We start from the raw sequence: 27,872 nt of genomic DNA, 5'->3' as shown, positions 1-27,872 counted from the left end.
GGAGACCCACTACATATGGCATGTCTCTTCTCTGGCTCTCTGCAAGGGGCTCATGCTATCTAGAACCACCCTCTAGCCTCCACCCTATTTGCTTGCAGTTCTCACACATAGAGCCTGCTTTCTAAGCACCAGACATTTAGAGAGGTTTAGCACAGAGCAGGGAAAAAGGAGACACTGGGCACTGGGGCCCCCGATACTTGTTCAGCTCTTTGCCTGCCTTCTTATTGACTCTGAGCCCATAGTTATCTGTAAGCTTGACTTGCCCAAGGATGAGAAAGTAGAGATGTATATTGAATATCTTTTCCCACACCACCAAATGGTCTTTCCTTTTTCAGAAAAGTAAAATTTATCAAAATATTTCAGTACTAAAAGTAAACATTACTAATACCAAATAAACAAAACATCCTCTTCAACATACTACATACACCTATCTTCAAATAATCAGGCTGGAGGGATTATCAATGATTGTTTGGCAACATAGGCAATTTGCTATGTTATGGTATTTTGACACCTTCCCTTGGTCAGATTTCTGCTCCCTCCTCTACCTCCTTCCACCTATGATTCAATGCCCAAGAATGTGCTCGTTAAATCTTCTAAGCTGGTATTATGTGGGCTTTTAAAATGTAAAATCAAAGCTAGAGTAATAAAGAAATCCCTTTGGGCCCTTGTTGTGGAAGAATAGCCTATTATGTTCATTACAGTGGGTGGCGGTGGACTGGGGTACCTAAAAAGCCAAGATAGGCTGCAATCCCTGCCTCACCAGAGCCCCTCCCTGACTGGATCCCCTCAAACTAGTTACAAATCTCTGTTCTGGCTTCTTCCACTAGGATTCTGGTTTACTGTGAGTTTAAGGGCTCTGCCACTTAGAGTTGTACAAATGTAGGTTAGTGGCTTACTTGTATTCTCAGTTTTCTCATCCATCAAGCAGGCACACTAATACCTGTCAGTGCAGATGTATGGAGTAATGCAGGTTAAGTATGTGTTATGGGTGGGGGCATTAATAAAATATTAGTTTCTTAACCTTTTCTTTTCCTGGTTTCAATAGTTACATATTATGTTACATTGTGATGTAATGACCCTCTGTTGGAGGAAAACTGTTGCATGTGATACTTTGTCTCACCTTCTTGGTTTTGCTCTGTGTTCTCCAGACCTGGATGACTAGAGAAAGGAAGAATAAGGGCTATCTTGTATCAAGAAAGGGTCTGTACATTCAGAGTACCTGGAAAGGCTACCAGAATTGAATGACTTTGGTTGACAATTAGCATGAGTGGTATAAACATGTTAGCCTATGACAGAGGGCTGAGCCGTGGAAAGGAAGAACCATGGCTCATGGTGGGCCTGATTTCAGTAATTCAGGCAGAGGCTCTCTGGCTCCTGTTCTCTTCTGTTTTTCCTATCTGCATATTCAAGGCCCCATTTGGGCCTGTGGGTATGGTGAAATCAGCTACAGCTGGGCAAAGAAAAGGTTCAGTAGGAGGTAAAAAAGGAATTTTATGCACCCAAGAGAGTGCCTTTCAGACTTCCAACTCCAAGGAGCATAATTGACCAAGGGCCCTGACTGCAACACTCTGAAATCCATTGCAGCATTTGCACTGAGGCACCTGTTACACAGCAGAGATATTAAGGTAGGCTCATTCCTGGAACACACAGAGATCCTCTGACTGCCAGCTGAAATGAAATCCTGATGGTTTTGCTAAAACTTTCTTGGAGTATAAGGCAGACTGGGACACTACACCCAACCTTCATTCCCTTTCTCTTTTGCAGTCTCATGGCTCTCCTAGCTTTCCCAGGCTCCTTCCTCATTCGGTTTCATTTCCCTTAATAAATCCTTGCACATTAATCACATTTAATTGTCTGATTCTTGGAGATCCCACATTAACAAAAATACTAAGTAATATGAAATCAAATTTATGGGCCTGGAGTGTGGTGGACTTATACCCAGGGTCCTATGAAATGAGATGCCATCTGCCACCCTTAAAAGACAGTCAGCAGGTCTCTAAACATTGGAGAAGAATCCATAGGATTTGGTGACTTTGTGAATGACCCAAATTTATTGCCTTGCTTTACTCAAAATCAGTATCTCAAATGAATAGGTTTTTGTTTTTTCTTTTTTCCCCATTGTTCCATGTTAGTATCTTATATGCCTTTTTATGTAGGAATAACTTTTTAAAATTGGGATATAATTGACATAACGGTATATTAGTTTCAGGTGTATAATGTAATAATTGAATATTTGTATGTATTGCAAAAAACACTACAGTAAATCCAGTTAACTTCCATCACCATACATAGTTATAAAATTTTTTCTTATGATGAAAACTTTCAAGATTTATTCTCCTAGCTACCTTCAAATATGCAATACAATATTATTAACTCTACTCAGTATGCTGTACATTATATCCACATGACTTATTTATTTTGTAATTGGAAATTTGTACCTTTTGAACCACTTCACCCATTTTGCCCACCTTTCACCTCCTGCCACAGGCAACCACAGATCTGTTCTCTATATCCATGAACTTCATTTTGTATGTTTATTTGCTTTTATTTTTTAGATTTCACATATAAATGAGATCCTGTGGTATTTGTCTTTCTCTGACTGACTTATTTTACTTAGCATAATGACCTCAAGGTCTACCCATGTTGTCACAAATGGCAAGATTTCATAGGAAGATCTTTCTTTAGTCTAGCTATAGTATTGTTGCCTAAGAGTCACTCATTTCATCCGGATCTCCATTTTGCATTGAGAGTCCAGAAAATCTAGCTCCAGGTTTGCCACTGACAAACTTTGTCACCTTGGACAAGTTTTTTACACTCTCTACAACCTTAGTGCCTATACTCTCTTATATCCTATGACCTTCTCTTTCTGGGCCTCAACTCTTATTTTTTTGTGACTGCCACTTTTTCTTTGTTTCTTCAGTTCTTTTCTTATCTAAATTGTGGTGTTCAAGTTCTTCTAAAGGACAGCACTCTGATGAAAAAGGAGTGTGTGTGTGTGTGTGTGTGTGTGTATGAGAGAGAGAGAGAGAGAGAGATCCTCCTGTAGCTTGTTTCCAGTGCTCATTGGTGCTTCCCTCACACTCAGTGTTAGGCAGCATACACGGTGACCTACATTTTCAACAAGGCTTTTTTTTTTAAAGATTTCATTTATTTGCCTTGGCTGGTGTGGCTCAGTGGATTGAGTGCCGGCCTGCAAACCAAAGGGTCTTTGGTTTGATTCTCAGTCAGGGCACATGCCTGAGTTGGGGGCCAGGTCCCCAGTGGGTGGAGCGTGGGAGGCAACCACACACTGTTTCTCTCCTGTTTCTCCTTCCCTTCCCCTCTGTCTCAAAAGAAATAAATGAAATCTTTTTAAAAAGACTTAACACCAGTCTCACCTGGAGAGGCTAGGATGCTTTCTTCCGAACTCCTGGTTTCTCTAAATCTAACCCTGTCCCTTTCAGTGGCCTTCATTCTCTCCTACCCTCAATGGAGTGTCTCTTCCTGAGTCTTTCAGCCCAGGCCAGGACATCTCCTTTCGTAGCTGCTCCTCCCCCTGAAGTCCCTCTCCCTGTCTCCTCTTCTCCCTAGTGGAGGAAACTCCACCTCTGTTGACCTGGTATCTTTGAAGAGGGTCCAGAGCTGACCCTCCGAGTTTGGGTGGAGCCCCTTGTAGCCATCCAGAGAAAGATTGGGACTCAAGATTATTTGTATGTTTGGTTTCTAGGCTCCTTTGGAGTCTTGATGTCTTCTTCATTTGAGGTGGTACTTGTTTCCTGGATGTCTCCTGACTGCTGGTGTTTCAGCTTTTGGTCCCAGTTTTCTGTTCTTGTCCCAGCATATCACAACTTCACTACCAAAACTTTGCTACAGATCTATGGAGAATGGGCTTTTCTCCAGAAGGGAGGAGGAAGGTTCACAGGCCTGGAACACCATCACCAAAAAGAAAGAGAACTGAGCATGGGACATATAAGTAGTTGTGCATAGAACTGGTGTAGAAGGAATTCATTAGGGGTCAAGAGACCTGTGAAGAAACTAAAGGGAATATCTTGTCAAAATCAAGCCCTTCAGAAACACTGCCTACAGGTCCAAGGGATCTGGCCTGGGTCTCCCAAAACACCTGGGCCACTAACTTCTGCTTCTGTCTTGTGAGACCGTGTGTAGGTCCCTTCATGTCTTTGTGGATTGAATTTCCCACCTATGAAATGAGGGGGACTGGGCTCCATCATTTTCTAGGACAGATAGTGAGATACTAAGTGGCTTGGGAAAGAGAAGATCTGTATAAAACCAGAGATTATTCAGAACACCTCAGGGACCACAGTAAAGATGAGAAAGCAAATGAGAAAAAATAATTAGTGGATGTTCCAATATCCTGACAAACACCCCCATCACACCACTGCAGCCTGGCCCTTATATAATTTATACAATGTGCTTCACTATAAAATTGCAGTTGGAAAAGAAAAGGGGTTTTGTGGACTTGGATTTTAAACTTCCTAACTTCTAGTTGCAAGTCTGAAAAAATAAGCATTTAGTTTTTGTAACTTCTGTAATGGTGACAGAAATAGAGAAGACAGTTGAAATGGATATTGAATTAGCCCAACAGCACCTACTACAATTAATTTTTTGCTCTAAATCTAATTACTTTTTTACAGCTAATGAAGTTATAATTGATGTACAATAAACTGTACATATTTAAAGTATAGTTTGGTAAATTTTGGCAAAATGTATATACTCATGAAATTATTGCAATAATCTAGATAATGAACATATCACCCACAAAAATTTCTTCTTGCCCTTGTGCAGTACCACCATCCCATCACCACTATCTCAGGCAATCAGTAAACTATTTTCTGTCACTACAAATTAGTTGGATTTTTAAAGAATTTTCTATAAATGGGGTCATACAGTATGAATTCTTTTTGTCTAGAGATTCTTTCACACAGCATAATTATTTGGGGCTCAAAATAATGTATGATTAATAGTTCATTCCTTTTCATTGCTACATAGCATTCCATTGTAGAAACATAACACTGTTTATTCATTCACTTCTTCATGGGTATTTTGGTTGTTTCTAGTTTTGGAGTATTACAAATGAGAGTGTCATTTACAAGTACTTTTTAATTTAACTGATTACTTCCAATTTCAAAATGTTTTTTAGCAGAAGCTGACTTGGCAAATATTGCATTTGTGTTTCTCTTTTGTACTCAAGGTTATTTTGGCAGTTTTGGTGATGATATTTTATATCCTTTTGATGTACAACAACTACTCATTGTTAACCATACACTATCACTTCTGCAAGCATGAGGAATGGGTTTCTGAAAACCTATGCAGGAATAATGCAAGTTGGAAATCTTAAGATTTTTGTATAAAAAGGGTTGTCAAGGAACATGTATAAAGGGCACGTGGACAAAGCCAAAGATGGCAGGATGGAGGGTGGGAGGCAGGGATGGGTGGAGCATGGGGGAGTGATGGAGAGAAATTGGAGACAACTGTACTTGAACAACAATAAAAAATGTAGCCCCCCCCAAAAGAATATGTCATAAAAGAAAACAGAGTTGTCTTGGGGGAAACAAGATGCAAAGCACTTGTAAATGTTATATATTTACTAAAAGAATCTAATAAGTATCAAATGAAGACAGTATTAATTTCTTTTTAAACCCACTCTCCTAGTAAAGACTAGGGTTTTTACCCAGCTAGGAGAGACTAGAATTGGGACAGGAAATACAGTTCTAACATAGTCAGTTTCACATCTATTTCTCTGCTATTGAGCCAGGGAATATAGCAACACAGGAAATTGGTCTTTAATGATGAGGGGGCCCATGGCCAGCACACAGCTCTTATTTCAGGAGAGGGATTGAGAGAGATAGAGAGCATGGTGTACATCTGCTAATAGGACTGTTAATGGAATGGAATGTGAGATCTATCTCATGTCTTCCTTTCAGGCCTCCCCAAGGAAATGGTCATATTTTTATTTTAGTTTAGTTTATAGACCCTTAATAAAATTTAAAATAGCCCCATAGGAGTATTTGGAAACCAAGGGTGACTCTCAGGCTAGGAGAGAGTGTGCCTTGAGGAGATTTTGCTGCAGGGTGGAAAGGAGTAGCCTGAAATTGGGAATCCAAGGACAAAAACTTTGTTCTGATCTCTGGAATCCCTGCATGTGTCCTTGAGAATGAGTTACTGCAGAGAAAGGCAAGAGCAGAACCCTTCAGAAAGTATTGACTCATCAGCCTCTACAACCCCACAGGTTATCACTGGCCTTGCCCACCCTTCATATTCTTCCTCTGGGCTTCAAGGCCACTCAAACTGGCTTGAATAGTATTTTGCTATGCTGGGCAGCTAGGGAGGCTGGGGGTGTTGTTCCACCTATCCTGTAGGTTTGAGACAGTGTTTGTGCACCAGACTCCAAAGGCAAGCAGGAAAGGACTGGAGAGAGTTGGAAGAGACCTAGTAAGCAGCACACTGTAGTTTTTATTCCTCAGCCAACCCCCATATTGTGGTAACAATTCCAGGGAGATGAGATGCATTGTTGTTGGCTTACTGCACGTCTCTGGGCAATGAACAAAGCAGTCAAGAGGCCATGTGAGGGGGCAGGATAAAGATGAGGAGGTGGTGGAGGATATCTGGACCAGGAGCCCCTGGGGCTGCCCAGGCGACTGACTGATCTACTTACAAACATCAGAACTTCCCCTCTCCGGCCCTCCCAAACCCCAGGGACTGCAGACTGCTTTGCTCTTCTAGATCAGGAAGAACATGATGTTCTTATCTGGTGTGAAAGCTGGTCAATACTACCTCCAAGGAGAGAGGAGAAGGGAACAAGGAGAACTGTAAACCCAGCAAGCCATTGAGGGAAGCCTAGGAAGAAGTGTGCAGTCTCCATCCAATGCCCCAGGGTTCCAGCAGTCCGGATGGGCGGTGGATGCAGACTCCATACTCTCTCACCAAAGCTTCAAAGCCCTGGTGCTTGGGCCTGGTGTGAACGTTTTATTTTAATTGTCTTTATGAGCTTTTTCTAGACCTAGCTCCTAAACAACTATGAAAGATAAACAGTAGCTTAGGCTACACAGAGTTCTCCACCCGCTTCCTTGACTCCCTAATCACCATTCCTCTCATTTGAATGTATTTTATCTAGGGTTTGCTGCAGACCCACGCTTCTTCTAGGTGTCTAATCATCACAAAGACGTTGACCTATTGTGCTTGGTGAAAACAAAGTTGCCCTTCTCTAAATTATTTTACTAAGCTCTACCCTGGCCACAGTTATTCTGAGCACCAGCTCAGTGACACTGGGGACACAATGAAGCATCTGGTAAAAGGGGTCTTGGAGTTCTGGAACTTGTGGTTCAGGTTAAGACCATGATGTTGTCCTGATAGAATTTAGGGCTGCTATGCATTTTGCATGATACAGAAGCTCATGGCTTTGTCAGAATACTCAATACTTAGTGATGTGGCCTTACAGAGGTTTTAGACTTTTTAGCCTAGGTTTTCCATCAACCTGGCTAACACTGTCCAACCCTGGTGGTTCCCTGAGACCCCTTCCCTCCCAACTTTCAGTCCCACCCAAACTGTTTTCAGTGGCTTTTCTGTACAAATGGACCATCTTGGTTCATGCTACAGATTTTCCTAGAATCCTTCAAGGGTTCACAAACCCTGAACAAGCATCATCTAGCCCCTGAATGCCCTGTACTTCTTATTAAGCAACCTCAAGCCTTGCACTAGCAGTAGCCAGTCTCGGTTTGCAGCTTGGCCTCTCCTGGGCACCTCCTTGGAGTACCAAGAACCAGCACACCTAGTATACAGCTTCAGACCACATGAGTGCACCACCCAAGGACCTCCATGAATGACACACACAAGGGGTAGACTCAGCAGGCACCAAAGGCCCACTGAAGGGAGTCTTGCTCTGTGGGGTGGGCCCCTACATAGCAGCTCCTTCACTGCAGTCTTGGCCAGTCCTCACAGCTGATAAACCTTGAGGTCAACTCCACTCATTGTGGTGCCAACAGCAACCATGGCTAAACTACAACAGGAGGATGTACAAAGCCCACACAGGAGGTGGGGGTGGGCACACCTGGAGTACTCAGCTCAGGTGACTGGGGAGGGCATGCCACTTGGTCCCACAGGATACCTACTACTTTAGGTCACTCTACCAAGATTGGAAGACATATAGCAGCTCAACCTAATATATAGAAACAAACAGAGGAAAGCAGTAAAAATGAGGAGATAAAGAAACATGTCCCAAATGAGAGAACAGGACAAAACTCCAGAAAAAGAACTAAACATGGAGATAAATAATCTACAACATGCAGAGTTCAAAACACTGTTTATAAGGATGCTCAGTGAAATTAGGGGAAGAATAAATCAACTCAGTGAGAACTTCAACAAAGAGATAGGAAACATAAAAGAACCAGTTAGAAAGAAGGATGCACTAATTGAGATGAGCAATACACTAGAAGGAGTTAGCAGTAGATAAGATGAAGCAGAGGATCAAATCAGAGATTTGGAAGATAAGGTAGCAGAAAACACCCAATCACAACAGAAAAAAAATGAGGGTAGTCTAAGGAACATTTGGGACAACATCAAGCATACCAACACTCACATTATGGTGATGCCAGAAGGAGAAGAAAAAGAGCAAGAAATTGAAAATCTATTTGAAGAAATAATGACAGAAAACTTCCTTAACCTGGTGAAGGAAACAGACATACAAGTTCAGGAATCACAGAGAGTCCCAAATAAGATGAACCCAAAGAGGCCCACACCAAGACACTATAATTAAAATGGTAAAGATTAAAAACAAAGAGAAAATCTTTTTTAATATACATAATTTTTATTATAAATATTTTCATAAAACAAAATACAGCATTCTAAAAAACCCAAAATTTGCTATTGATACTAATTCCTGTAAGTTTGCTGTGCTACCATACACAAGTCAAGAAATTAAAGAAACCATTAAATACTTAGAAACATTTAAGATCCAAAGCTTTAAAATCTAACTCTATGTAGTAGCCCCTCAAAAAACTACAACACACATTTTGAAAAAAGTATTTTCTCTACAAAGAATATTACTAGTCATACAAAAATCTGTGCAGTTTTTATACTGAAGCTAATATTGAGCTGCACTTGAATGCATATTCTTCGCAAAACAATTGTCTGAGCACACCCACATACTCCACATGCAGTATTACAGGATAGCCTTTTATTCTTCATCTTCATCCTCTTCCTCCTCTTTTAAAAATTTTATTGTTGTTCAAGTAGTTTTCTGCCTTTTTCCCCCACCTTTCCTCCCACACCAGCCATCTCCACCTCTGTCCCTTGATTCCACTGCTCCTTGGTTTTATCCATGTGTCCTTTACTGTTTTTCCTGAAAACTTTTCACCTTTCCCCCATTATCTCCTCCCATCTCCCCTGTGGTTACTGTCCGCTTGTTCCTGATTTCAATGTCTCTGGTTTTATTTTACTTGCTTGTTCATTTTGTTGATTAGGTTCCATTTAAAGTTGAGATTATATGGTATTTGTCTTTCACCACTGGGCTTATATCACTTAGCATAATGCTCTCTAGTTCCATCCATGCTGTTGCAAGTGGTAGGAGCTCCTTCTTTCTGCTGCGTAGTATTCCATTATATAAATGTTCAATAATTTTTTAAGTATGTTTTATTGATTATGCAATTACAGTTGTCCTACTTCCCCCTTTTCCCTCTGCCCTGCGCACCCCCTCCTGCCCACATTCCCCCCTTTAGTTCATGTCCATGTGTCATACATATAAGTTCTTTGGCTCCTCCATTTCCTATACTATTCTTAACCTCTCCCTGTCTATTTTATACCTACCATTTATGCTACTTATTCTCTGAACCTTTTCTCCTTCTCTCCCCACCCACTGCCCCACTGATAATCCTCCATGTGATCTCCATTTCTGTGGTTCTATTCCTGTTCTAGTTGTTTGCTTAGTTTGTTTTTGTTTTCAGTGTGGTTGCTAATAACTGTGAGTTTGCTGTCATTTTACTGTACATATTTTTATCTTCTTTTTCTTAGATAAATTCCTTTAACATTTCTTATAATAAGGGCTTAGTGATGATGAACTCCTTAACTTGACCTTATCTGAGAAGCACTCTATCTGCCCTTCCATTCTAAATGATAGCTTTGCTCAATAGAGTCATCTTGGATGTAGGTCCTTGCCTTTCATGACTTGGAATACTTCTTTCCAGCCCCTTCTTGCCTGTAAGGTTTCTTTTGAAAAATCAGCTGACAGTCTTATAGGCACTCCTTTGTAGGTAACTGTCTCCTTTTCTTTTACTGCTTTGAAGAGTCTCTCCTTATCTTTAATCCTGTGAAGTGTAATTGTGATGTGCCTTGGTGTGTTCCTCCTTGGGTCCAAGTTCTTTGGGACTATCTTGAGCTTCCTGGACTTCCTGGAAGTCTATTTTCTTTGCCAGATTGGGGAAGTTTTCCTTCACTATTTGTTCAAATAAGTTTTCAGTTTCTTGCTCTTCCTCTTCCCCTTCTGGTACCCCTATGATTCGGATGTTGGAAAGTTTAAAGATGTCCTGGAGGTTCCTAAGCCTTTCTTCATTTTTTTGAATTCTTGTTTCTTTATTTTGTTCTGGTTAAATGTTTTTTTCTTCCTTCTGGTCCACACCGTTGATTTGAGTCCCAGTTTCCTTCCTGTCACTGTTGGTTCCCTGTACATTTTCCTTTATTTCACTCAATGTAGCTTTCATTTTTTCATCTAATTGGCGACCATAGTCAACCAATTCTGTTAGCATTCCGATTAACAGTTTGTTGGACTGTGCATCTTATAGATTGGCTATCTCTTTGTCACTTAGTTGTATTTTTTCTGGAGCTTTGATCAGTTCTTTCATTTGGACAATTTTTTTTGTCTTGCCGTGCCTGTTACGGAGTAAGGGGCGGAGTCTTAGGTGCTCACCAGGGCAGGGCAACACATGTCGCTGCATTTTGATGCTGTATGTGAGGGAGGGGTTCTAGAGGGAACAACAGTGCTTGCTCTGCTCTCTCCGGGTTTTCAGTCACTTCCCCCACTTCCCACAATCAAATTGGGCCCTTCTGGTGCTGATTCCCCAGTGGGTGGGCTTGTGTACATTCTAGGATCCTGTTGGTCTCTCCAACGAACTCTCCTGTGAGGCTGGGAGCTTCTCCTGCTGCCGCCTCAACCCCCACAGGTGTTCTCAATTGGAGGTTTGAGGCTTCTTTTTCCCACACTGAAACTCTGGGTTGCACGGTCTGTCTCGCTCCCCAATTGTTCCTTCCAGTTTATCTGCATGTGAATGTGGGACTGCCCAGTTCTCAATCCACTGCTTCACTGTGGGGTCTGCCAGTGGCCTCCTTGTCTGCCCCAATTCTCCAGCTACTGCCTTGCTGCAAGTCCTCTCCACTGGGCTGCCTGTCTCCATTGGTCCTACTGGTCTGGATGAATGTTTCTTCTTTAACTCCTTGGTTGTTGGACTTCCATACAGTTCAATTTTCTGTCAGTTCTGGTTGTTTTTTGTTTTGATATTTGTTGTTGTCCTTTTGGTTATGCAAGGTGGCACAGTGTGTATACCTAAGCCTCCATCTTGGCTGGAAGTCCTCTTCTTCTTCTTCTTCTTCTTCTTCTTCTTCCTCCTCCTCATCTCCTGGTTTGTTCTTCTTTCAGCCTGTTGGCCTGCCAGATCCCTTCTTTCCCACTTCACTTTTGCCTTTGGCATGGTATGCAGCAATATCCTTTTCATACTTCTTTAGCTTAGCTGCTTTTTGTTCATCTGGTTGCTTATCTTTGGTTGACTGTTTAGACCACATTTCACCCAGTTTTTTTTTTGCAGTATCCCCAATGAATAAACCAGGGTGTTCACTTTTGATCTTTGGGCAATGTTCAGAGCAAAACAGGAAGAAGGCAGATGGAGGTCTTTTAGGAGCATTGAGATCTTTTTTCTTTCCTTTCTTATCACCTTCAGGAGGAACATAATTTTTCATCTCCTTGTCATAGAGAGCTTTGTCACTCTTTGCCATATATTCAAAATTTGATTTATCCTTTGCAGACATGGTCTTCCATCTTTCAGGACATTTCTTGGAGAATTTGGAAACGTTGACAGAAGAGTGTGGCTGTTTCTTGTCCCCTTCCCAGCAGGTTTGCATGAAGAAGGCATACAAGGACATCTTGCTCCTAGGCTTGTTGGGGTCTCCTTTAGGCATGGTGACAGATGGCATTTACCAAAAACACTTCTCTCCCTGGGCTCTGGCATGAACTGGTTTTGACAAAGATAGAATCTTAAAAGCAGCAAGAGAAAAGCAGTCAGTTACCTACAAGGGGGCTCTCAAAAGAGTGTCTGTCAGCTGATTTCTCAACAGAAACTTTGCAGTCCAGAGGTATTGGCACGAAATAATTCAAAGTGATAAAAAGCAAAAACCTTACAACCAAGATTACTCTACTCAGCAAAGCTATTATTTAGAATCAAAGAAGAGATAAAAAACTTCCCAGACAAAAAAAAAAGCTAAAGGAGTTCATTATCACCAAATCAGTATTACAAGAAATGTTAAAGGGTCTTCTTTAAGAAGAAGGAAAAAAGATGAAAAATATGAATAACAAAATGACAATAAATACATACTATCAACAATTGCTTTAAATGCAAATGGATTAGATGCTCCAATCAAAAGACACAGGTGGCCAAATGTATAGGAAAACAAAACCCACACATATGCTATCTACAAGAGACTCACTTCAGATCAAAAGACACACACAGATAGAAAGTAAAGGGATGAAAAAGAAGGGTCATGCAGATAAAAACAAAAAAAGCTGGGGTAGCAATACTTATACTAGACAAAATAGACTTTATAACAAAGGCTATAATAAGAGACAAAGATGGACCCAGCAATCCCACTTGTGGATATTTATTTAAAAGCACTAATTCAAAAAGACATATGCATTCAAATGTTCATTGCAGCATTATTTATGACAACCAAGATACGGATGCAACCTAAATGTCTGTCAATAGATGGGGGGATATAGAAGAGGTGGTACATACATACTATGGAATATTACTGGGCCATAAAAATAATGAAACCTTGCCATTGACAATACATGTGGCCCTAGAGGCTATTATCCTAAGTAAAATAAGTCATAGAGAAAGACAAATACCACATGATTTCACTTATATGTGGGATATAAAGAACAAAATAAATGAACAAACAAAACAGAAATACTCATAGATACAGAGAACTTTTTTCTTTTTTTATAGATGGTTGCCAGATGGGAGGTAGTTTGAACAGCTGGGGGGAAATGTGAAGGGATTAAGAAGCACAACTTAGTAGTTACAAAATAGTCATGGGGATGTAAAATACAGAATAGGGAATATAGTCAATAATATTGTAATAAATATGTATGGTGTCAGATAGCTGGGGTGATCACTTTGCAAGTGATACAAATATCTAATCACTGGGTTGTGCACACAAAACTAATATAATATTGTACATCAACTGTAATTGAAAATAAAAATGTATAAAAAAATAAACTACCAAAGACCTAAGAAAATGAACACATGGCTGATGTTTGTGACTAGGAAAATGACATATAAAAGATGCCAATTCTCCCAATTGACTTATAAATTCCTAGTGAATCCAGTGAAAACTCCAGTATTAGTAAGAGAGAAAACATTGAGAAAGCCCACAATGATGGCCTTTGTAGATTATACAGGTTACAAAAGCATAATTGGTATTCTTCCATCTATTTCTATAGATTGATTGTTGTTGTCAAGGCTTGTTCTATAAAATGGAAATATATCTTATCTTGTCAGTTTCCATCCCAGAATCCACTCATGAATCCCTATTGACTCGGTGAGATTAAATCCAAATGCCTGGACACAACTTTCAAGTCACAATGTTACTTTCCAGGTTTGTCTTCTATCCAACACCTACCTAAACACCCACACATACCTTCTTCATTCACACCATATAATTCATATTTCAAGACTCCAAACCATCTCTCATGCTGGTTCATCAGCTTGAAATACCTTTCTTTACTCTGCGATTATTTGATTGTACTTCAGGGCTCAATTCAAGATCACCTTCTGTTTGCTTAAGCTTTGTTTTTTTTAATAACATCCTTACTGAGACAATTCATAGGTCATATAATCAATCAATTTAAAGTATACAATTCAATGGTTTTTAGTATATTCACAGAATCGTACAAACAATACCATAATCAATTTTATTTATTTTCATTGTTGCTCAAGTACAATTGCCTCCATTTTCCCCCCACCATGCCCCCCCGCCCCACCCATCCCCATCTCCCACCCTCAAACCTGCCCCATTTGGCTTTGTCCATGTGTTCTTTATACATGTTCCTTGATGGCCCTTCCCCTATTCCCTATTATCCCTCTCCCCCCTTCCCTCTGGTTACTGTCAGTTTGTTCTTCATTTCAATGTCTCTGGTTATATTTTGCTTGCTTGTTTGTTTTGTTGATTAGGTGCCACATATAGGTGAGATCATATGGTATTTGTCTTTTACTGCCTGGCTTATTTCACTTAGCATAATGCTCCCCAGTTTCATCCATGCTGTCACAAAGGGTAGGAGCTCCTTCTTTCTTTCTGCTGGATAGCATTCCATTGTGTAAATGTACTGTAGTTTTTTATCCACTCATTTACTCATGGGCACTTAGGCTGTTTCCAGAACTTCACTATGGTAAATAATGCTGGTATGAACATAGAGGTGCAGAAGTTCTTTTGAATTGGTGTTTCAGATTCTTAGGGCATATTCCCAGCAGCAGAATCACTGTGACAAAAGGCAGTTCTATTTTTAATTTTTTGAGGGAATTCCATACTGTTTTCCACAGTGGCTGCACCAGTCTGCATTCCCACCAACAGTGCACTAGGGTTCCCTTTTCTCCACTACCTCTCCAGCAGTTTTTTTTTTGTTGTTGTTGATTTGTTTAGGATGGCCATTCTGACCAGTGTGAAGTACCACAATCAATTTTAGAACATTGTCATCTCCTAAAAAGAAACCTTTACCCTTTAGCTATCACCCCTCAACTTTTTCATTTCCCCATCCCAGCTTTAGGCAAATACTTGTTTCCTTTCTATGTCTGCATATTAGAAATAGTTTATATAAATGAAAATATACTGACTTATTTCACCTACCATAATATAGTCAAGGTTCTTCTGTGTCATAGCATGTATTACTAATTTAGTCTTTTATTCCTGCATAACATCGTGTTTTATAGATATTTCACATTTTGTTTATCCATTCTTCAGTTCATGAACATTTGTGTTGTTTCCACTTTTTGGCTATTATAAATAATGCTGCCATGAAAATTCATGTTTGAGTTTTTAAAATTTTTTAAAAAATTAATTAAGTAATTAATGCTTAGAGAGGGAAAGGGAGGGAGAAAGAGAGGGAGAGAAACATTAATGTGTGGTTGCCTCTCTCACGCCCCCTAGGGAGAAAGAGCGGGATAGACATATCAACCTGCAGTTGCCTCTCATGAGCTCTCCTACTGGGGACCTGGCCTCCAACCCAGGCTTGTGCCCTAGACTGGGGATCCAACCAGCAACCTTTTGGTTCTCAGGCTGGCACTCAATCCACTGAGTCACACCAGCCAGGGCTCATGTTCAAGGTTTTTTTTGGGGGGTAAAAATATGTTTTCATTTGTCTTTGGTATATACCTAAGAGTAAAATTTAACATGTTAAGGAACTGTCAAAATGTTTTCCAAAGCAACTGAACTATTTTACATCCTCACCAGAAATACATGAGGATTTCATTTTCTCCACATTCTCACCAATATTTATTATTTTCATTTAAAATTATTATTATTATAGCCATCCTAGTGGAGTGTGAAGTGGTATCTCATTTTGATTTTCATCTGCAGTTCCCTAATGATATTGGGCATCTTTTCATATACTTATTGGCCATTTATATATCTTCTTTGTAAAAATGTCTATTCAAATATTTTGCCTGATTTTAAAGACTATATTTTAGAGCAGTTTTATATTCACAACAAAATTGAGCAGAAAGTACAGAGATTTCTCATGTATCTCCTGCTCCCCCAAACACAGCTTCCCCTACTATAAACATCACACACTAGAATGATACATTTATCACAATCAATGAATGTACACTAACACACCATTTTCACCAAAAGTTCATAGTTTACATTAGGTTCACTCTTGGTGTTGTACATTCTGTTAAATCTAATGCATGTCAAACTCCCATGCTGTAGTATCTTCTATTAGATTATCATACAGAATAGTTTCATGGTTTTAAAAATTCTCTGGGCCCTACTTTTAATCTCCCTGAATCTCTGGAAACCACTTATACTTTTACTGTCTCCATAGTTTTACCTTTTTCAGACTGTCATACGGTTGGAATTAAACAGTATACATACTTTTCAGCTTGGCTTCTTTCACCTAGTAATATGCATTTAAGGTTCCTCCATGGTTTTTTTTTCATGGCTTGATCACTCATTTTTTTAGCCCTGAATAATATTCCCATGTCTGGATGTGCACAGTTTATTTAGCCATTCACCTGCTGAAAGACATCTTGGTTGCTTCCAAGTTTAGGTGATTATAAATACAGCTGCTATAAACAATCATGTGCAGATTTTTGTGTGGAGATAGGCTTTTTAAAACTCATTGGGTTAAATACGAAGGAATACAATTGCGGGACTGTATGCTAACCATATGTTTAGTTTTGTAGGAAACTGCCAAACTGTCTTCCATAGTGGCTGTACAATCTTGCATTCCTACTGGCAATATATGAAAGTTCTTGTTCCACATCCTGGCCAGCATTTGGTGTTGTTAGTGTTTTGGATTTTGGCCATTAGTATAGGGGTGTAATGGTATCTCATTGCTGTTTTCATTTGCAATTCCCTAGTGACACACAATATGGAACATCTTTCCATATGCCTATTTGCCACTTGTGTATCTTCTTTGGCAAGATGCCTGTTACCCTTTTTTCACACTTGATCTTAGCCAAAAGGCCGAGAAGTGGTGTTATCCATTTTTTATTTAGGTTGCTCATTTTCTTTTTGTTGAGTTTTTAAAAAAATATTTTATTCATTTATTTTTAGAGAGAGGGGAAGGGAAGGAGAAAGAGAGGGAGAGAGACATCAGTGTGTGGTTGCCTCTCTCGTGCCTACTACTGGGGACCTGGCCCGCAACCTAGGCACATGTCCTGACTGAGAATTGAACCTTGTGATCCTTTGCTTTGCAACCTGTGCTCAATCCATGAAGCTACACTTGCCAGGGCCTTCTTGTTGAGCTTTAAGAGTTCTTTGTATATTTTCAATAACAAACAGGACTTTATTAGATAGGTATTCTGCAATTTCTTCTTTCAGCTTGTGACTTATCTTCTCATTCTCTTCACACTGTCTTTCACAAAGCAAAACTTTAATTTTGGAAAAGTACAGTTTATTATTTCTTTCATTGAGGGATCATATGTGAACAGTCATCACCATACTTAGATCATTTAGATTTTTCCTATATTATTTTCTAGGAGTTTTAGAGGTTTTCATTTTACATTGAGGTCTATGATTAATTTTGAGTTAATTTGTATGAAGGATGTAAGATCTGTGTTTAGATTTTTTTCCTAGTTCTTTTACAATTTTCTGAAAAGACTATCTTTGCTTTGTTGTATTGCATTTGCTTCTTTGTCAAAGATCAGTTGACTATACTTATCTGAGTCTATTTCTGAGCTCTCTTTTCTGTTTTATTGATCTATTTGTCTATTCTTTCACCAGTACCACACCGTCTTATTTATCATAGCTTTATGGTAAGTTTTGAAGTTGAGTAGTGCCAGTCCTCCAACTTCATTTTTTCCATCAATATTGTTTTTATTTATTTTTTCCTTTTATTCTTTTTAAATTTATTTTTTATTGTTGTTCAGTTATAGTTGTCTCCACCGCCCCCCCCCATTGTTCTCCCCTGCCCCATCCAACTCCTGCTTCCAAAAATAGTCCTTACTCCATTGTCCTTCTTCATGGGTCCTTTGTATATGTTCTCCTTCTTTCCCCTGTTATCTCCTTCCCCCACCTCTCTGGTCACTGTCAGTTTGTTCTTTATTTCCATGTCTCTGGGGTTTTTTGCTTGTTTGTAAAAGAGAAGAAAGCAATTTTATTATTGAATAAGCATTAAACCAGACTGTGATGTGTATCATGAATAATCTGCTAAAATACTGTTGTGCTTTGAAGCACAAAAGGGTTTTAATATTTTGTTGTGGTAAAATATACATATCATAAAAATTGCCATTTTAACCATATTTAAGTGTACATTTCAGTGGCATTAAGTACATTCACATTTTGGGGCAATTATTGCCACCCATGTCTGGAACTTTTTTATCTTCCCATATTGAGACTTTGTATTCATTAAACAAACATTCCCTAATCCTTCCTCCCCTAACCCCATGAGAATCAAAACTCTACTTTCTGTATCTATGAATTCGACTACTCTATGTATCTTATATAAGTAAAATCATGTAATATTTATCCTTTTGTACCTGGTTTGTTTCACTTAGAAGGTTCATCCATGTTGTAGCATGTGTCAGAATTTCCTATCTTTTTAGAGTTAAGTAATATTCCATTTATTATATACCACATTTTGTTTATTCACTCATCCACTGATAGACATTTGGGTTACTTATACCTTTTTGACTATTTTGAATTATGTTGCTATGAATACGGGTATACAAAGAATTGTTTGTATACCCGTATTCAAAGTCCCTGCTTTTAATTTTAGGGGGTATATAACCCTCAAAATGTTCTTCATTTTTATAAAGTCCAATTTATCTATTGTTTTCTCCTGTTGCTTGTGCTTTTATGCCATATCTAAAAACCCATTGCCTACTCTAAGGTCATAAACGTTTACTTCTATGCTTTCTTTTAGGAGTTGTAGAGTTTTATTTCTTACATTTAAGTCTGTGCTTCATTTTGAGGTAATGTTTGTATATAGTGTGATATAGAGGTCCAACTTCATTCTTTTGCATGTAGATGTCCAATTGACTCATCACCATTTATTGAAAAGACTATTTTGTCCACATCGAATTATCTTGGTACTCTCAGCAATCAACTCATAATGAATGTGTTTTTTTCTTCCTAGATGCTCAGTTTTGTTCCATTAATGAATGCACCTATGCTTATACCAGTACCACACTCTCCTGATTACTTTAATTTTATAGATTTTAAATCAGGAAGTGTGAGTCCCCTAACTATGTTTTTCTTTTTTCAAGTTTGTCTGGGTCTCTTGTATTTCAATACTAACTTGTCAGTTTCTGCAAAAAAAATGCAGCTGGGATTTTGATAGGGATGTAATTGAACTTGTACAGCAACTCAGAGAAATTTCCACCTTGCTGATCTATGAAGGTCTCTTCATTTATTTAGGTTTTATTTAACTTCTTTCAACAACATGTTATAGTTTTCAGAGCATAAGTTTTAGAATTCTTTTGTTAAATTTATTTCTAAGTAATTGAAATTTTTAATGTTATTGTTAATACAATTGTTTAATCCATTTTATTTTGAAATTGTTTATTACTAATATGCAAAAGTATAAGTGATTTTTGTATATTATCTTGTATCCTGAAACCTTGCTTAACTAGTTTATAAGTTCTAATAGGTTTTTTTTTGTAGATTCCTTAGACTTTTCTATATATAAGATAATGTCATCTGCAAATAGAGATAGCTTATTTCTTCCTTTCCAATGTGGATGATGGTTCTTTTTTTGGTAAATTAGTCTGGCTGCAACCTTAAGTTCAATGTTGAACAGAGATGATGACAGCAGATATCCTTGACTTGCATCTGATCTTAGAGGAAAAGCAATCGGTCTTTCACCAATAAATATTATATTAGTCTTGGGCTTTTCACAGATGGCTTTTGTCAGGTCAAGGAAGTTCCCTTTTATTCCTAGTTGTGAAAAGTTTTCATCAAGAGGAAATGTGTTTTGTTAAATGCTTATTCTGCATCTCTTGAGATGATCATGTGGTTTTTTTCTTTCATTCTATCGATAGGATATATTACAATATATTGGTTGATTTTCAGATGTTAAATCAGCCTTGCATTCCTGAGATAAATCTCACTTGATCACGGTGTGTAATTTTGTTCATATGTGACAGTATTGAATTTGCTAGTGTTTTGCATTAATATTCATAAGAGATATTGGTCTGTAGTTTTCTTCCTTTGTGATGTCTTTGGCTGGCTTTGGTATCAGAGTCATACTGGCCTTGTAGAATCAGTTGGGGAATGTTTCTTACTATTTTGGGAGAGTTTGTGAAGATTGGTATTAATTCCCTTTTAAATACTTGTACAATTTACCAGTAAAGGCATTTGTTCTGGGTATTTTCAGGGGAGGGGGGTGTTTTAATTACTAACTTAATCTGTTTTTATATCTCCATTCAGATTTTCTGTTTCTTCTTGCATCAATTTTGGTAGCTTGTGGCTTTGTAGGAGTTTTTCCATTTTATTCAAGTTATTTAATTTAGTGGCACAAAATTGTCCATAGTGTTCCTGTTTGCTCTTCCTATTTCTGTAAGGTTGTAGTGATACCTCTTTTTTATTCTTAATTTTGCTAACTTGAGTCACCTCTATTTTTTCTTTGTCAATCTAGTTAAAGATTTGTTAATTTTGCAGACAGTTTCAAAGAACCAACTTGTGTTTTTTAAAAAATTTTCTTCATTGTTTTTTATTCTCTATTTTACTTATTTCTGTTCTAGTTTTAATTATCACCTTCCTTCTGCTTGCTTTGGGTTGAGTTTGTTCTTCTTTTTCTAGTTTCATTAAGTAGAAAGTTAGGTTAGTGATATTGGATCTTTATTTTTAATTTTTTATCAAGATAAAACTCCACCATAACATTCATGATTTTACAGTGTATAATGTGCTGCTTTTAGTACATTTCCAATGTTTTCCAACCATTTTTATTATCTAATTCCAGAACATTTTTATCACCCCCAAAATATTGTACCTAGTAGCTGTCTCTCCTATAGCTTCCAATCCCCCAACCTCTGGTGACTAGTAATCTAACTTTTGTTTCTATGAATTTTCCTATTTTGGACATGTTACAGAAAACCATTTTTCTTGACTTTTTTTCCTTTCATCACTTTGAATGTCATCCCACTGTCTTCTGGCTTCTATTCTTTTTGCTAGACATCAGCAAGTAATGTTATCAGAGTTTTCATTATCCATTATGAGTCATTTTTCTCTTACCGCTTTCTTGATTTTTCTTTGTTTTTGACTTTCCACATTTTGATTGTGACGTGCATGGGGTGTCTCTTTTGTGTTTATCTTGTAATATGTAGAGCTTCTTAGCTATATAGATTAATGTTTTCTTCAAATTTAAGGAATTTGCCCTGGCTGGTGTGGCTCAGTGGATTGAGCACCGGCCTGTGAAGCAAAGGGTCACTGGTTCAATTCCCAGTCAGGGCACATGCCTGGGTTGCAGGCCAGGTCCCCAGTAGGGGACACATCATAGGCAACCACACATTGATGTTTCTCTCCCTCTCTTTCTCCTTCCCTTCCCCTCTATCTAAAAATAAATAAATAAAATCTTTTAAAAATTTAAGGAATTTTTATTATTTTCAATTATTTGTTTTGTCTCTGTCTCTCCTGTCTGTGATTCCATTGCATGTATATTGATGTACTCGATGGTGTTCCACATTTCTCTGAGGCTCTCTTCAATTTTCACCATTCTATATTCTCAATGTTTTTCAATTTGCATAATATATATATATTATGCATATGTGTGTGTGTGTACACACACACATCTGCTTTCAGTTTTACTGATTTTTTAAAAAAACATTTTTATTTACTTATTTTTTAGAGAGAGGGGAAGGCAGGGAGAAAGAGAGGGAGAGAAATATTAATGTGTGGTTCTCTCTTCCATGACCCCTGTTGGGGACCTGGCCCGCAACCCACACATGTGCCCTGACTGGGAATCAAACCTGTGACCTTTTGGGTTCACAGGCTGGTACTCATTCCACTGAGCAACACCAGCCAGGGATTCTTAGGATTTCTTGATTAAATGTTCCTCTATCTATCGTATCACATTAGGACAACTTTTATACACATTTAAATAATTTTACCACTTCTGACTGTTTTCCTAGAGAATGGGTCTACAGGATCCATCACATGCCCATTCACCTGTTAAGTTTGTAAACACCCTCACACCCACCCACACACATTTTCTTCTTTTTTTCCTCTCTGAAACAAGACCTTTCCTTGAGCCGGCAGGACCCCACGTGAGCCAAGCAGTGGCAGAAGCCTGGACCCTGGGCATGAGTTGGGTCCTGGACACTCTGGTAAATTTGTCCTCCTACTGCCTTGCCCCTTAAGGAAGCTAAATACCAGGCTTGGGTGCGGGGGAGTCAGAGGGCACCAAGACATGGTGAGGCGCCCACACAGCCTGTCCCCTGAGAGGTGGCAAGAGGCAGAAGGTGAGGCTCAAAGAAGAGAGAGGATACAGGTCTCTACAGCAGGGCAGATTTGGACTAGCTCCCTTGGCCCTTTGCAAGAAGGAGCCACAGGAAGGCTGACTGGGCTGCGTGGGACAAAGCACTTTGGAAGGGTGAGGTACAGAAAGGGTTGTCTTAGGAGGAAGTGAGCTCCCTGTTGTCCCGGGTTATTATCTAAGCAGAGAGCAGAGGGCCACTTTTCAAAGGGTCTGTCATTCTGCAAGAAGGTAGGCCCAAGGACCCTTGGGGGCCCATGGACGCTACAATGCTCTGATCCTCCCATATTTGGAGGCAAATCCTGCCCAGTCTCCTCTGGCCTGGTCAGGTGGCTCAGAAATACTCCCAGGGACTGCAAGGCCTTTCCTGAGCTTTCAAAAAAGGATCATCATCAGCATTCCTTAGCTCTCCAACTGGCCTCTTAATTGCCAGTCTCACCCTTGGTCTTTTGGTTTCTATGAGGAGTACCTGGTGTACAGCTCTCCCACTACCACCCCCTCGAACCTCTCCCTAGGGATCAGTTTCCGGCTGTGCCTCCCTTACCCCCCACACCCGCCCCCAGCTACCCACTTCCCCCAACAAAGCTTGGAGGCAAGGATGAGCTTCCCCAGGATATCTGCATTGCACCTTCTGTCCCCCCACCCCCACCCCTTCCAGTGAGCCCAGGAAATCGGATTTAATCCTCCAGGCTCCTGTTGCTTAGCAATGGAATAGCCTGCTCCTAGCAACCGGGAGCCCAAAGATGCTGCTGAAGGCGGGGGCTGTCTGGGCCTTGCTCTCTCTCTGCTCCGGACTGCTGGCCTCCCTGATGTTTTTCTCCTTGGATACAGACACCCTTCCTCTCTGAGATGCCAGGTCTTGAAAGGTTGATGCCTGAGGCAGCTGCTTGACCGCATTCCTCCACCATGCCAGCCTGGAGCCCCTCTGAATCCCCAGCCCGGTGGCTGTAGGAGGTGCCCTGACCAAAGAGCCACGGAGGTCACTAGTTGTGTTGGTGCCTCCAGTCTTTCCTGGTGAATGGGAGCAGGGTGGGTACACATGGGTGGGGAAATTATAATCCCAGCCCATCTGTGCCTGAAAGGAGGCAAGGGACCATACACGATAACTCCCCCTCCTAAGATTGGAAAACTGAGAGCCAGGGATGGGCTCACACCCACACAACCTTTCAGTTGACAGTTGGGTCTGAACCAATATCAGAAGACAGGGTTGGTGCCTCCACACAGTCAGCATCTATGAGACTGCCAGGCCACTGTGCAACACCACGTGCTCCTGCTTCCCTTCCCCAAAGGTCAGTGAGGACAGGTTTCTCTGCCCCAAAGGAGAAGCCTCCGGCCCTCCTATGTTCTGGGATGGTCCCAGCTCAGGTGATCAGCAGTGCAGGTATTTTCATTTGATGAGCTGCTTCACAGACTGTTTTAACTTAATCAGAGTTCGGGAATGTCTCCCAGGAGAGAGGCCTGTGTGGCATTCTGGCCCTGTGGATGGGTGCTAACAGGTATCTCAATCACAGATCTCAGTGGTCTCCACAGGAAGTGCACATGCATGCCTTCCCCCAACCCTTCTGTGTGGCCTCAAGCTCTGAGGATGGGGCTGCCCCCAGGAATAAACCCCACGGAAAGTGGGAGCTGTGGGAAACTGGCATTCAATGGGGGGGGGCACTCTCCATCTCTCCCCCTGGGCCCAGTCCCTAGGCAAGGAAAGCCATGCCCTGGGCAGCTTCTTTCTACCTCCCCCCCTCCTTGCTTCTCTCCCTCCCTCTCCCTCTTTCTCCCTCCCAAGAAAAGGGCTTCTGGCTCNGGGCTGCCCCCAGGAATAAACCCCACGGAAAGTGGGAGCTGTGGGAAACTGGCATTCAGTGGGGGGGGGGGCACTCTCCATCTCTCCCCCTGGGCCCAGTCCCTAGGCAAGGAAAGCCATGCCCTGGGCAGCTTCTTTCTACCTCCCCCCCTCCTTGCTTCTCTCCCTCCCTCTCCCTCTTTCTCCCTCCCAAGAAAAGGGCTTCTGGCTCCTGGCTTCCATTGCCTGGCAACGAACAGGCTGTCACAGGCTGAGAGGAGCAGCACAGATGCTGCCTAATGAAGGGGCTGAAGTGAGGGGGTGAAATTTCTGTCTCCAGTCATAAGCCTCTGCCAGCAGTGTTGCTGGTGTTCGCAAATCACACATGGTGTCTTAAATTTACAATTGTTCTCTTGAAGCAAAGAAAAGCCTTCCAAAGTTGAGTACATAAGCCACACCTCTGTGTTCCACCCTTCTCCATTTCATCCTGAAAACGTTTTGTTACGGAAAATGTCAAGCCTGCACATCAGTGGAGTAGCATAATGAGACCTCTTGTGCACAACACGTAGCCTCAACAACTATAGAGTGCTGGCCAGGGTGGACGAGAAGGGGCCACACACTAAACCTGACACACTCAGGGGAGGGCCGCATGACGGCCTTACAAACTCAGGGACATAAAGACCCTCTGGGATGGTCTGACATCAGAACTTTCTAACTAGGAGCTGGTTGGGGCCGGCAGTCCTGTCCGAGGCTAGAATCTTCCCTGACAAAAGTCAGTCTTGACCTTGATGGAGCCCTTCTATTATTGTTGGGGTTGTTTTGCATCTATGATAACATACCTTTGGAATGTCAAAGTAACCTCTTTTTCCAACCCCCTGGGGCACAGCCGCCTCACCAGAGCAGAGACCTCTAATCCCCTCATTGTTATTGTTATCCTGTTCATTGTTGACTTAACCATCCTGTACCCACCTACGTAAAAGAAGTACACTTGTGTCATTTTACTTTCTATCCTATCCTCAAGGTTTCCCTGCTTGGCTTTCTCCTGCCTCCCTAATCTGTCACCAGTGGATTTCACAGAACCCACTTACGTCTTCTCTTTCTATTGTAATGTATAAAATAAGTTGCAAAACTGCCATTTTCCACAGCACTTTCTCAATCTGTTGAGGTTTTGCTTCCTGGCAATTGTCAGTTTGGCTCAAATGAACTCATAAAGATTCTTCCAAGCTTTGGACATTTTTGACGTTGACACCAGATATGGCATCATTGTCTTTGTAAGTATTTGGTTTGTAGCTTTGAAACATAACAATTCCCTCTTTTTTAAACACAATTAGAGTGTTTTGATGACACCTAAAGTGACTAACAATAATTCCATAATATCCCCAACAACCCTATCAGTGTCTCATGCTTGTCATGAAGGATATTTTTCTCCCAGTGTGTCTGAGTCAGGACCTAAATAAAATCTACACACCAATCCATAGATTCCCCTTTCTGAATATTGCGAGGGAGGAAAAACTTTTGCTCTACTCTCTTAAGTTCAGTAACTGAGGTGTGTGTGTTCAACTGATAAAAGAGGAATGCACAGGAGGAAAAACAGTTTATTTACATGTTCAACCTCCATTTATACAGGGGCCCTACTCAGTGATGGTAACTGAAAGGGGTGTTTGAAACTTGGGGCTTGTATACCATCTTAGTACATGAAAGGGGGTGGGGGGAAAGGCACCTGTGGAGAAAACAAATGACTTCTCCTAAACATACATGGATTTTCTGGAGAAACAACACTTGATAAGGCAGTGTGATAAGGTTTGTGTGAGTGGTCTGTCTGTGTCCTTCAGGGCACAGAATCGCCACTGCAGAAGGGATTTGGGGTAATTGTCACTCACAGTCTACCTTCTGGGAGGAGGCGCCCCCAGAAGAAATTTGTGGCAGCCTCATTTCACAGAGGTTGCTGCTTTTAGTCGTATTAGGGAAGCTTTTTATTTATTTATGTTTTTTAAAGATTTTTATTTATTTATTCTTAGACACAGGAGAAAGAGAGGAGAAAGAGAGGGAGAGACAGGTTTGTGCCCTGACAGGTTTGGGATCAAACCAGTGACTTTTTGGTTCACAGGCCCATGCTCAATCCACTGAGCTACACCAGCCAGGGCCAAAGGAAGCTTTTTAAATATATATTTTATTGATTATACTATTACAGTTGTCCCATTTCCCCCCTTCACTTTCCTCCACCCTACACACCCCCTCCAACCCACATCCCGCCCCCTTAGTTCATTTCCATGTGTTGTACATATACGTTCTTCGGCTTCTACATTTCCCATACGATTCTTGCCCTTCCTCTGTCTATTTTCTCCCCACCATCTATGCTACTTATTCTCTGTACCTTTTCCCCCTCTCTCCTCCTTCCACTCCCCTGTTGCTAACCCTCCATGTGATCTCCATTTCTGTGGTGCTGTTTCCATTCTAGGTAATTGCTTAGTTTGTTTTTGTTTTGGTTTTAGGTGTTGTTGTTAATGATTGTGAGTTTGCTGTCATTTTACTATACACGTTTTTTATCTTCTTGCTGTTAGATAAGTCCCGTTCACATTTCCTATAACAAGGGCTCGGCGACGATGAATTCCTTGAACTTGACCTTCTCTGAGAAGCACTTTATCTGTCCTTCCATTCTAAATGAAAGCTTTGCTGGATACAGCAATCTTGGATGGAAGTCTTTGGATTTCATGAGTTGGAATACTTCTTTCCAGCCCCTTCTTGCCTGCAAGGTCTCTTTTGAGAAATCAGCTGACAGTATGGTGGGAACTCCTTTGTGGGAACTGTCTCCTTATCTCTTGCTGCTTCTAGGTTTCTCTCCTTCATTTTACTACTGGCTAGTGTAATTGTGATGTGCTTTGGTGTGTTCCTTCTTGGGTCCATCTTGTTTGGGACTCTGAGCTTCCTGGACTTCCTGGAAGTCTATTTCCTTGACCAGATTGGGGAAGTTCTCCTTTATTATTTGTTCAAATAAGTTTTCCACTTGTCACTCTTCCTCTTCCCCTTCTGGTACCCCTATAATTCAGATGTTGGAACATTTCAAGATGTCCTTGAGCCTCTCCTCATTTTTTTGAATACTTATTTCTTCATTCTTTTCTGTTTGGTCATTTTTTCTTCCTTCTGGTCCACTGCATTGATTTGAGTCCCAGTTTCCTTCCCATCACTATTGGTTCCCTGTGCATTTTGCTTCATTTCCCTTAGTGTAACCTTTATTTCTTCCTCTAATTTGTGACTAAAATCAACCAGTTCTGTGAGCATCCTGATCACCAGTATTTTGAACTGCTCGTCAGATAGCTTAGCTATCTCTTGGTTGCTTAGAAGTATTGGCTCTAGGGCTTTGAGCTGTTCTTCTTCTTGAGCCATAATGTTTTGGTTAGGTCGAGCCTGTTATGTATGACGTACGGAGCCCTAGGTGTTCACCAGGGTGGGGCAACCCAGGTCGCTGGGTTGTGACACGGTATTTGGGGGCATGGTCAGAGAGGGGCTATGGTGTTTTTTCTGCTCTCTCTCGGACTTTGGTCCCCTCTGCCACTTCCCACAAGCCAATTAGGCACTTCTGGTCCTGGTTCCTGGGTGTATGGGCTTGTGTTCCCTCCGGGACTCTGTGGGTCTCTCCAAGAAACTCTCTGTGAGCCTTGGGAGCCTCTCCTGACACCTCAACTGCCAAAAGTTGTTTCAATTGGTGCTTTT

General features: G+C 40.7%; 1 protein-coding gene and 1 long non-coding RNA gene across 2 annotated transcripts; both read right to left on the bottom strand.

Annotated features, from left to right (window-relative positions):
- Positions 1–8,984: 8,984 nt before the first annotated feature.
- On the bottom strand, positions 8,985–27,183 carry LOC118990520 (uncharacterized). The gene is made up of 3 exons (XR_005067251.1): positions 27,173–27,183; positions 13,938–13,942; positions 8,985–9,198 (listed from the first exon to the last, which is right to left on the bottom strand). It is a non-coding gene; the product is annotated as an uncharacterized LOC118990520 (long non-coding RNA).
- Positions 11,601–12,156, bottom strand: LOC118990519 (high mobility group protein B2-like). The gene has a single exon (XM_037051115.1). It carries the CDS (start codon positions 12,154–12,156, stop codon positions 11,617–11,619), a length of 540 nt encoding a protein of 179 aa, XP_036907010.1. The 3' UTR covers positions 11,601–11,616.
- Positions 27,184–27,872: the final 689 nt, after the last annotated feature.

The sequence above is a fragment of the Sturnira hondurensis genome, unplaced genomic scaffold (genome assembly GCF_014824575.4).
Source record: "Sturnira hondurensis isolate 20B ecotype Veracruz unplaced genomic scaffold, ASM1482457v3 Scaffold0007187, whole genome shotgun sequence".
Classification (NCBI taxonomy): domain Eukaryota; kingdom Metazoa; phylum Chordata; class Mammalia; order Chiroptera; family Phyllostomidae; genus Sturnira; species Sturnira hondurensis.
Note: the sequence above shows the minus strand (reverse complement) of the source record. Positions and strands in the feature narration are given on the sequence as shown.

What these genes read in the sequence shown, in the direction of transcription:
- LOC118990519 (XM_037051115.1), bottom strand. Translation starts at nt 12,156, where the DNA reads ATGCCTAAAGGAGACCCCAACAAGCCTAGGAGCAAGATGTCCTTGTAT.